The sequence below is a fragment of the Corvus brachyrhynchos genome, unplaced genomic scaffold (assembly GCF_000691975.1).
Source record: "Corvus brachyrhynchos isolate BGI_N302 unplaced genomic scaffold, ASM69197v1 scaffold176, whole genome shotgun sequence".
NCBI lineage: Eukaryota > Metazoa > Chordata > Aves > Passeriformes > Corvidae > Corvus > Corvus brachyrhynchos.
This window is the reverse complement of record NW_008238435.1, coordinates 439,380-450,914: the sequence shown is the minus strand read 5'-3', so window position 1 is coordinate 450,914 and position 11,535 is coordinate 439,380. Positions and strand designations below refer to the sequence as shown.

At 44.7% G+C, this 11,535-nt stretch overlaps 1 protein-coding gene across 1 annotated transcript in view; it reads right to left on the bottom strand.

The window, feature by feature from the left end:
* Window positions 1–1,066: 1,066 nt before the first annotated feature.
* The window catches only part of CLCN1 (chloride voltage-gated channel 1), a 36,277-nt gene continuing 25,808 nt past the window's right edge, over window positions 1,067–11,535 (bottom strand). Inside the window, exons 13-23 of the mRNA XM_017736506.1 lie at window positions 10,291–10,360; window positions 9,629–9,739; window positions 9,290–9,503; window positions 8,457–8,590; window positions 7,770–7,984; window positions 7,543–7,648; window positions 6,065–6,147; window positions 5,271–5,309; window positions 4,533–4,637; window positions 2,628–2,714; window positions 1,067–2,123 (exon numbers count right to left, since the gene is read on the bottom strand). Of these exons, the coding sequence (XP_017591995.1) occupies window positions 1,728–2,123; window positions 2,628–2,714; window positions 4,533–4,637; window positions 5,271–5,309; window positions 6,065–6,147; window positions 7,543–7,648; window positions 7,770–7,984; window positions 8,457–8,590; window positions 9,290–9,503; window positions 9,629–9,739; window positions 10,291–10,360 (1,560 nt within the window). The 3' untranslated portion in view covers window positions 1,067–1,727. The remainder of the gene's footprint in view (window positions 2,124–2,627; window positions 2,715–4,532; window positions 4,638–5,270; window positions 5,310–6,064; window positions 6,148–7,542; window positions 7,649–7,769; window positions 7,985–8,456; window positions 8,591–9,289; window positions 9,504–9,628; window positions 9,740–10,290; window positions 10,361–11,535) is intronic.

The window sequence follows — 11,535 nt, the reverse complement described above, 5'->3', positions numbered from 1 at the left end:
CCAGACAGCAAAAATAAATTTCTCTCTCTTCAAGAGACTAGCGGGGAAGATTTCCTTCTACTATAAGCTTGTCACAGATTCTCCCGCCCATAAGCATCATCAGAGAGGAACTGGTGCAAGGTCAATCCTTGGAATTAAAGCCAGGAGGGAATTTTCCTTTGGTGACTGGGTTAGAGGTAATGATATTTTTGACTTGCTCGTGAGACAGTTTATGGAAAATTACATGTTGAAGTGAAACTGGTCACTCTAAGTTAGATAATGATTTACTAATACCAGGAAAGGGAATGAGAATACCCCCAAGAACGTATTTTCAGAGCCTGGATTTCTTCTCTCTTGCTGTTAAGTGGAAACACATCTAATAGGCTGCTTGGGACTGCATCTAAGTGCCATGAGACACCAAAAATATGGTAGAAAGAGATGTAGACTGTTAGAAGAAGCTGTAGAATACACAGAATTTGGTTTTGCCTGTTTACTGAGGAAACCTCACAAGAGCGGTGAATTAAACAAAGCAGCATCTTATCTTTGGATGCCAAGGTTTTGCATGCATGACACGAACTGACAAGACGTCTTTTTGCAAGATGCAGATCTGTTCCAGATTTAGAACTGGAATACAGAGGGATGCTGCAGACAAGGGTTGAGGTCTCTGCTGTTAGTCACAACAGAGACAAGCTGGCAAAAGCGAGAGCTGGAATTCTCAGATCTGAGGTATGCAGAAATATGTGGAAAGTAGGCAGGGTAGAATTACCAGGGAAGAGAGCAGGAGTTTTCAGAAAGAAACCTGTTTTCAAAGTGTAGAAAATGTGTCTTCCCTCTGCTGTATTTCTTGGCAGCCTGCTAATACTCCATAATTATTTTTTTTCTTGAGTTCTTGTATTTTAAGACTATAGCTGTGGAAAATTGTGAACAGTGATTCAGAGAGACAAACACAGTTATTTGAAATATAGGTACATATATGCTATTTTACTCCTCTTCCCCCAGCACTGAGGATGCCCTCACTTAAGATTTTCCCATTCTGCTTAAAAAACCCAGAGATGGTGGGAAAACAAACAAGCTTTTCTCCCTTCCAGTGTTTTCTAAAGTCTTGGCTGAATTCAAGACATGAGACATATACCAAATATTTTCCTGCCATCTGTTTTTAGGGCATGGCTCAGCTACAAGGACAGAGGAGAAGCTCCTAACTGCATCCCCATCCAGGAAAATCCCAGAGTAAAAATTGAGAAAGAATAAAAATGTTCTACATGGGAATGTTTTGGGGGGGTGCAAGATAAGGGGCAGTGAAAAGGAGCTGCAGCAACGTGGACAGGGTGGCAGGTAGAAGCAGCAGTATGCTTCTAGGCTGGAGGTCTGGCTGTGTTACACTGCTGTGTACAGGCCTGGTGTGACTGGAAGGATGGCACCAGTGAGCGAGTGAGAGCTGATCTTCCTCCACTTTCCACATGGCACATTGATCCTGACTGTGTCCAGCAGTGTCCATGTCCTGTTACAGTGCATGCCACAGGCATCTTGCAGTCCACATCTGACACCTGCACACGCCCAAATAGTCCAGCAGCCTAACAGTCTGCACAGAGAGAAAGCAGCAGCAGAAGGGCTCAGTCTGATGTCCCTCCTCCCAGCTGAATCATCCCTCTCTGGGGATTGCAAAGAACATCCAAAAGCTTCTCTTTGAGGAGCGAACACAAGAAGACTGGCTCACTGAAGAGTGTGATGGACTACTACCCTCACACCAGCTATAAGGGAACATCCTCATCCTCATACTCATCTTCATCCAGGTCAGTGGTGCGTAGGTTTATGTCCTTGAGGATGTCTGAGATGTTTTCAGCGACTGGCCCTGTCAACTCCATCTCTTCCAACTCAGTATCCGTGGCGTAAGCGGAGCTGGGGACTTCCCCCTCTTCCTGTGAGTGTGAGGGCTGTGGGGAGTGTGAGCAGGGAGGCAGAGGGCTCTCAGTGCCCAGGTTTGCTGCTGGCTGTGCTGCCACCGTGCCGTTGTCCTCCCGGCTCCATGCCTGAGGGCCCTGCCCGGTCTGATTGTTGGTGGAAGTCCGGTTGATGTCACGGAAACTGGCCAGGGGTGGTCGGAGACGAACCCCAGAGCGGGTGGAACCCTCTATTGCCTTCTGGAGCTGGAAAAGGAGTAAAATTTCAGAAAAAAAGTGAAAGGGAGGCTGGCCCAGCCCTACCCAGGAGAAGTTCGTCTACTCCCCATGTTAAAGGGATCACAAATAGAGTCACAGCTCTGCTGCTGGAGCCTCTGGAGATAATCTTTTACGCTGGTGATGTAATGAAAAATTCCATGGTAAATAACAAATTCCACACCAATTTCAGAAGCAGTAATAGTCACTCAGTTAAGAGTGGCTATTAAGCCTCAGTTAAGAGCCCTACACTCATGATAAAGATGAACCTTCTAACATCCCTGTAAACAACACCTGCTGCCTCCTCTGAAATGCAGTCATCCATTCCCCTACAAAGCTTCCAAAGAGCTGACTCAGAATTCAACCCTGGATTGAAAATGTAGCACTTGCAGTTATATATATTCCCAGCTGGAACTTGCAGCACCTGTGAGTTACTGCAGTGATCCACAGGACACTTGCAGTTATTTAAGAGGCTGGCAAAGGATCTGTACTCACCTCTTCCAAAGCCAGCACTCCCCTCAGCTTCCCCATGCTGGTTACGTAGGCATGGCTGAGGCCCAGTAGCGAGAACAATGTGTGCGTCTAGGAGCAAAACCACAAAAGACCATTGCAGGGACTTTGGAAAATGGTAACACAGTACTTGGTGCTGGAGCTGGGACTTGGGATTAGGAAATGGAAATCAGAAAGACACACAACTGTGCAGTTATGCCAGTGAGAAATTACGTCTTCCCTTCCTTCCCTTTTGTATCTGCCAAATACTATGCTTTGCACCTTCTGCTGTGCAGCTGTAGTTGTGAGTGTGTTGGTGATGGAGAGCACATTCTCAAGGTCATTCTCATCCTGCATCTGGTGGAGGATCCCATACAGCACTCTGTGTTGTGCATTTGGAGACCTATGCAGATCCTATTTCATTTTGGTGCTGGAAACTGAACTACCGTATAGTAATATGTAAAGTCAAAAACCACTTAGGTTATTTATTCCAGTGCTTTCCTTAGCAATAGAGGATTTCTTTTTTCCTGTCCCAGAATATTTTCTGTGAAAACTTAAGCTTGTTGCTGCTTATCCAGTGCAGTGAGAACACTGAGAACAAGTTATTCCCTTTCTCTTACAAAGTCTCCTTGAAAGGACAGATACCACACTGCTATCAGTCTTCTTTTCTTCAGCCTAAATATACCCCATTATTTTACTATTATTCACAGATTTGGCTTTCTAAAACTTTCCACATTCTCAGTGCTCATCTCTGGTGTATTTCCAGACTTCAAGTTCTTGAAGCCAAGCTCTAGCTGGACTTTTACCTGTGGCCTTACATGAAATCATTCTGTCACAGCTAGTGTTTGACCTTTTTTTTAGCATCATTTGAGATACTGAACGTCATGTTCAAGTGTAAACTAGGAGAAATCTGATTTCTCATGAACAAGACATTTTACTCTAGTGTAAAAGAAAACCAGACTGGTTAAATATGGTTTGGTCACCATAAACTGTGATATTCTTGCCATTGGCAGTAGTCTCACATTTAGCTCTAGCTGTTCATACTTCAGATAGTTTGATTATTTATTCCTGGGGTTTTTGCGCATCCAAGTTAAGTTGATTTGTCTGTTATTTTAGAGTTTCTCACTTACTCTTTTGTATGACAAGTACAAAACTTTCCCCATGAGCAGCCTTCAGGTATGATTTCTTGTAGGCCTATATTCTCAAAGATAAATGCTAGTGGTTTTCAGATTACTTCAGCCACCCCTTTAGAAAACTCATCTGAACTATATGCTAACCTGTTCTCATTTTGCTCAAGGCTGATATCTTAACAGTAATTAATTATTTTAATGTAAGGCCTGTGCTGACCATTCACATTAAATGAGTATTGATAAAAGCATGCACTGTGCACTTTTGCTTCAGGAGACTGCTTTCCCTTTCCAGTGAGTGAAAGCCCAGTCCTATCTTCCTCCTGATATACGATTGCTTTAATTCCCAGTCATCCTGTGCCGACTCTAGATGTTGTATGATCCAGCTTCCTCTTTCCTTGTGCTTCACTTCAATGAAGAGCCTATGCTACAGGCAGATTCTACACCCTGACAGAACACCCTGAGAAATCCAGGAGTGCTCATTCCAGTGCTGCACACTGACAGGGCAGAGTGTAAATCTCAGTGTAATGCCCCGGCAGCAAGGCACACAGTGCTACTTTTAATGCAGCAGATTTTTTTGTCTCAGAGTTCTTATCACAAAGCCTTTCATTTTGCAGGAGATTGGAGGTACACACAGAAGATTACAGGAACAAGCTCACTTCTGTAGCTGGATGGTGATAGTAGTTGTAGGTGGAGACAAGGGGAAGAAATAAGTCATAGACTGAACTTGGAATGATAGAGTGGAGAAAAATGATGTATACCTCAGGGAGACATCTGCACTCACCTTGTGAAGGGAAGTTCTCTCCACCAGTTGGAAAGGGGAGGGATCTACGCGGCAGCTGTCAAAGCACACGTTCTTGTTCAGCTCCTCCTGTTCCCAAGCATCTATCTGACACAGGAAAGAAGAGGAATCACTCTTACAGCTACCTGCAGGGTTGCTATCTTGTGTACCCAAACTAGTCCCCTCCTCCTGTTAATGCTTCTTCCTTCCTGTGTACATCATTCATCTCATCCATTATGTCTCACCCCTCGGGTTTCCCATCCCTTTCTTGCCAGATTTCCAGTCCCTGTGGAAACAGGGCAATTCAGAGATTTTCTGAGAAGGTGGGGTTTTGCTTCTTCTTAAGGAGGGAGTGAACATCTTTAGCTTTCCTTTCTGAGTGCATCTTCCCCTTGTTGTTGCAAGATAATTGATCCTTTGTGTAAGAAATGAAGAAACAACATGGGCCCAGAGAAAGATGAAGATGAGGGGGCACCTGTGGAGGTCTCTAGTCCAAAACCCTGCTGCAGCAGGGCTGACTTCAAAGCTAGATCAGATTAGTCAGAGTCTTATCAGCACATCTAGCCAAACAATCTCTTCTCTTATGGGTGAGACTTGCCCACTGTGCCACTCCAAGAAGAAAATGGATTTGGCTATGGCTTTACATGGCAATCACTGAGGTTCCTGGAGTATTGCAAGTGATAGGAAATGGGTAAAAGAAGCACTTACTTGACCTGACTCCCTTTTTGCACTTGGTCTTACCTCTTCTGGTGTCATTGTCTCAATGACCTCCACGGGCTCCTGTAGGAGAAAACACTGTTCAGGACAGCCAAACACCCACAGTTTCACAGAATACAGAAGGGGAAAATCTGCACAGCCTCCTCATCCCATGCAGTCCCCTTTTTGTTCCAGATAGCGTATTGCCAAGGGCTTAGATTTCCTTTATACTCATCCATTATACAGTGTACTCTGCCCTTGCTGTGCTTCCCTTGCCAGTGACAATTCACCATGGAGTTCTGGTGGAGCAATTCAGGTGCCTAAACATGGCCATCTAATAGTGATTTAGATGCTCTCAGGGTATCCCACATGGGGTCCAACCACTGCCCTGGAGTGGATGGGTCTCCCATAAGCTCTGTCTGTTATCCCCAAACCTTGTGCAGATGTGTCAGATAACCAAGGGCATTTAACACGGCAAGAGCCAAAAGCATTTTTTTCCTTTTTATCCATCTGTCCAAAACTGTTTGCCAAATGGAATAGAACTGCTCTTTACTACATCTTAGCCAAAATATCAGTAATTTTTTTCACTGAGAAAAGATGCCCAAACTCAGTCATGGTGGTAGCCTGACAGCTGAGCACAGGTGACTCTTTAGGAAGATGCACACTCCCTTACAGTAATCACACACTTTCTCCTTGGAGGGAGTTCCCCACTGATGCTGTCAGAGTTCGTAATTGTGTCCATGCTTTAGCCAAATACTGAATGTCTCGAGTAGTAGTTCCTATTTCCAGTGCATTCCCTTCCTTCTTCAGGGTACTACCAGGTTCTCTGTAGCCCTAACCTGGATGGTGCTCTCTGTCTCATGTGGACGGCTGCAGTGGCACAAGAGGTGCTGGATCAGTTGCCTCAGACTCCTGAAACTGCCTGAAAGATGAGAACAAACACATGGATAAGAAAGAACAAGTGAGAGACAAAAACACAAAGCCCCACGCCTATCCCATCCTCTTACTCGAGGCAGGCTGGGAAATACTATGAGGGACATGATAGAACTGAGCCAGTTTGTAAGATGGTGTCTGGGGCATTCCAGAATGAATATTCCCATGCAACAAAACATATCAACAAACTGGATGTGACAGGTGCCAAGGGGTGAGGAGTCCATGGGTTCTGCCAGCAGTGGAATGATGGGAATAGAAGAGACCAGAATTCTACTCCCAGGCAGGGAGTTAGCAAAGAGGAGGAGACAGAGCCTGGTGCTGTTGTGAACAAGGCTCTGGAGGAAGTTTGATCAGAAACAATGATAGCTGGATAGCTGTGAGCCAAACTGAAAAAGAAGGGAAGGTCTCATGAATTCATTCCTGTTTCACTTCCTCTTGTCATTCCTGGGTCACTCAGTTCTAGCTTCACATAAAATGTTTCACATACCGTCCTTGTTTTCATATGTGGTTCTTTTTCTGCTTTGGTAAGATAGGTGGATGGCTGCCCACCACCCCACTGCTCTGGAAGCATAAAGTGGACTTTTTTATGCCTTAGAGGTTTACAGTCATACATGAGATGTGTTAATGGACCAGAATATGCTATATGCTCTGTTGCATGTAACCTTTGGGTGCCTAAAAGCACGAGCTAAAGCCCTCATTCTCAAGACTGGGCTACATCTCTGTGCTTACTCACTCTCTGCATATTTCAGGATGCATAAAGGACAAAAACAACCCACCATCCTGCATCAAATATACTTACGAATCAGAAATGAGCTATGAGTACAGTCTTGAAAGCAAAGCTAATACAGGCTGGGGTGTGACACAAAAGAACACAATACATCAGTGTTTGTCCATCACATTAATGCAGCTGAATCAAAGACATGCGTGTCCAAGGGAGGAGCCCTTCAGTTTTGGAGATGGCTGAGCTAAGCCTAAGCTACTCAAAAACTTAGTGCAGATGTTTAGCTCTCAGATACTGTGCTTTCCCCAGGGAAATTCATTCACATGGTGAAGGAGACAAGAGATGGAACCCTTTCATGCAGACTCTCCAGAAAATGTCCAAGGAGTTGTTATTGCAAAGAATGGAGCAGGGAGACAGAGAGAGACCATCCTTAGTGGGCCTAGTTTTGCCATGCTCTCTGAGGGATCGTGACAGAAGGTATTTCCAGGTACATTACACTGATGCTGAGGTGCACTAACAAAGTGTCTTTCATACAGGAACAGCAGAGAAAGCTCCTTCTCTCAGTCTCTGGGAAACCAGCACCTCGCAGGGGCAGGTACACAGAGTTAGCATGAAAGCTTCCCCAGGCTGGCTATGGTTGAGCCATGACAGAAGCTACCATACCTGAGTGTTGCTGGGGCTCCAAAGTTTCAGACATTTGTTTAAGAGGACTTGTTGGGCCGTTTGGCTCCTCTGGGTAACTGGGAGTGGGACTTGGGGGCCGAGGCAGCTGTTATGGAAAGGAGAGATAATAAAGTCCATCTTAATGCCATTTATTTCTCAGCCTCCTCGAATGCCTGACTGCTTCTAAGCAGTCTCCGTGTTGCAGTCTGCCCACTTCTCTCCCTCACCTCTCCCTTCTCATCTGTATCCTCATCCTCATCAACATAAGCGAAAGATTCGTGCTTCAGCTTTGGCAGGTTTGCCCAGGGTCCATCGTAGGGTGCCTCATTCAGCTTCTGCTGCATTTCTCTGTTGAGGAGCCGTCGCCGCTCTGGGCTGATGTGCGTCTGGAGGAGAGCCTGCAGTTCCGATCGCTCCACAGACCCCAGGAGGATCATGGTCTCTGCACAACACAGAGCAGGGAAGCCATCAAGCCACCTCAAGGTTTTGAAGGTCCCCTTCCACACACCACACCTTCCTCCTTCCAGCCTCTTCTGAGTGCTCGGGCTCGTACCATCTAGTGCTGTACAAGAGTCATTGACCAGCCCTGTGGTGGCTCCTAGGCTGTGGGAAGGGAGCTCACTGTCCTGAGCTGTGCCACCCCTCAGTGTCACAGCAGAGGCATGCTCTTGGCTCATGCAGGATCCCACACACCTCCCTTACGTGCTGGATCTGCTTCACTGCCCACGCTCCAGCTTACCTGTCTGGCCAGCTGAAACAGCCTTCTGCCATACATCATCCACAGCAGGAGATTTTTAAGAATTATTTTTTTATGTGGCAGGTCACACTGCCTGCTTCACGCCGTGCAATTTGAAAGCTAGTTTCTCCAAGCTGAGGCAGTCTTCAGGAAGGACCAGTTTCTCCACACTGCTTACCTGGCGAGTCCACCAAAGGCAAAGATTTCACTGTGGTGCTTTGGAGTACTGCTTGCAAGTCTCGGTATTTACAGTTGGAGGAAACAAATTTCACATCTTGGACCATAATATCCTCAACAAAGATATTGTATTTGCTGTGAATTTATGGACGATAAGAGGAAGAGTTAACATATTAAAAATGTCAAGCAGATAAATTCCCTAAAGAAATACATAAATGACCACTTCTTTAAAAACTGTTCAAAATACAGCTGCCAAATGATCTCCTGTGAGAGTAACCAGAGGACTTTCCAAGAGTATAAACAGAGATTAACTGGATTTCCATCACAGATGTATTCCACTCCATTACCCCTCACCATAAAATACACACCTGTATAGATGGTTTTTGTATACATACCTATGTGTGTGATGTATACTAGAGAGAGGAAGACATATATAGGAATAACTGAATTTTGCTTCAAGCAAAATATCCAAATAAAGTGTTTAAAACATTTGCTGGGGAAAAAATATCCAAACCCCACTGAATTTAGATAAATGAGATTACTGATTTTTAAATTTTTAAGCTGAAGCAATTTGGAAATATTAATACAAATTCAGTAACATTGCTGGTCATTCAAACTTGTGCTTTCAGTGAAAAAAAAAAGAAGAGGACTTTTCTCCATTTTTGTGTAAGAAACCTAATTCTACTCCAATACCTGTTTTTTGTTACTACAGGCCTTTTCTGCCTTCTTAATTCCTTTGTAATACTGTCTCCTTTTCATAACCTTTTATTCCCCTGAGGTCTTAACCCTCTCCTGCTTTATTTCTTTGCCACTCCCTGTTTCCACCTACTATACCTTATGTGATTCCAGCCCAGGTCTGGCAGGTAGGGCAACTTCTTCACCTGGATGATGCTGTCGTAGAGGCTGGGCTGCAAGCTCTGGGCCACCATGTTGGCAAGAATGACAGCCACCATCATGGGCAGGATGTGAGAGATCTGGCCCGTCAGCTCGAAGCAGATAACAGCAGTGGAGACAGTGTGGCTCACCGCTCCTGTCAAAGCTGCTGCACCTTTCCCAGGTAGGAGAAGGAATAGGGAGAGGAGGAGACTGTCATATAGAAACAGCATGTCATGTCAACCAGGACAATTACAGCCGTGGGACCAGGTGAAGAAAAGGGAAGACATGGAGGCTCACCAATGACAGCATATCCTCCAGGTAAGATTTGATAAAGAATATCATCAAAGAGGATCCCATTGGGAAAAAGCAATGCCATGATTTCCCCGATGAGACGTCCAAATGCAGCACCTGAAAAATATTGCTGACAGTTACGGAGTCAACATTTAAGGAACATCCAGTCTGTGCTGTGCAGGTGTGCTGGGCAATCACTTGGATATTTTCTTACAGAAACAAAGCCAAAACTTATGTCAAAATGGCACCGGGGACTAAAGAGTAGTTCTCAGTTACAAAATACAGGAGTTAGACTCCAAGAGGAAGAAAGGGTACTAAGGTAAATACAGTTGACCCCTCATTCATTCACTTGGGAACACCAGGCACAGCAGTACGTGTGATTCCCAGGCTGGAAGACATATTTTCAGACTGTGTACTGTCTCCCCAGGTGTGGCTTTCCTTATGTAAAAGGATAGGGATTTCCTACTTGGCATTTGGTTATGGGGGGTTGGGGAAATGTTAAAAGCAGAGACCCAGAGGCCGGTCTGTGGACTGCTAATCAGGTTTTCACAGACATCAAGTGATGACTCTTCATACACCAGATGAACCCTACTGGGTGTGTAGGCAGTGTCTCTCCTGTTCTCTCCACCTGCCAGATGGATATGCTGCAACGCAAAACTGAAACTCACCTAGTACGAAAACAGGCATGAAGCCTCCACAGGGGATTGGCATCGTGGTGGCAATAACAGCCATGCAGAACTAGAACAGAGGCAGAGGGTGCAGTTGTTACTGAACAGCAATAGCATTTCTTGGTGCCCCACTCTGTGCCTAGCCTGGCTGCAGATACCAGAAAGCTGCAGAGGCATAGTGCTGCTAACCAAGCTCTGTCTCTGCAGTACCAAACCTGGCCAAATACAGCTGAAAACTGACTATACTGCAGTGGAGAATCAGGCCAAGCCTTTGCCCAGAGTAAAAACAGCAGTTTCTTGTTGATGTGGTCTATCCCAATGCTGAATATATGCTGAAGAAAACTGACTGCTCCGAGCAGTTATCTAGTGAGTAGGGAATGCCTTTAGTTAGGACAATGCCAATGCATCTAGTGACTGAGGATACAGCTCTCCCAAAGGCAAACAGATGGGCTCAGGCCAGACACAACATCTAGTCCACCCCTCTTCTCTTCAAGTAAACAAGAGCTTTTCTGCTTGGTACACTGTAATAAGAATTATCACAGAAGGAGAACCCTTAACTACCTGTCAGAAATTTGATAGTGTTTTACTTTAGGTGGAAATAGTTGTGTCAATCAGTCATTGGCAGCCATTCTTCATCTACTGAAATGTTCAACTGACCTTGCAAGGTGGCATCAGCTCTTGTGCTCCCTTGCAATAAATAAATAATAAAAGAATTAGCACCTATTCTATGATATTTTTATCCTTCTATATATATATTTTTTTCATCTTAGGAAAACCTCTTTCTTGCTACATGAAATATGACGGGTTTTTTTCTTTCAAATGTCTTTTTTTCTTTCTCTGTCCTGTGTCAGTTGCACAGCTGATCCTTTCAGAGGCTGAGCAGTTGCACAGACCATGAACTCCCATAGACCATGTCAGGTCAGAACTTTTAATCTGCTGTTGCTTTCTGAGAAGTGAGCAAAACTGTTTCCAGCTGCATTTCTCCATCAAGTTTTGATGTACTGCTAGCAAATCCTTAAGCATCACACTACTATAGATTGTGCTTGCATATTCCTATTTGTCTCCTATCTGAAGTCAGGAATATCAAATAGACTGTATCAGACTTCATTTAGATCAAACAAATTATTGGAGACTTTTTAGTCAAGTATTTGTTTTTGTGGAACTTGAGAAATCTTTCACAATTTAGTCCTCCCTACCAGCTACTATACTGTGGATACCAAAGGTCATTCAGCAGGAGGGTTTCAG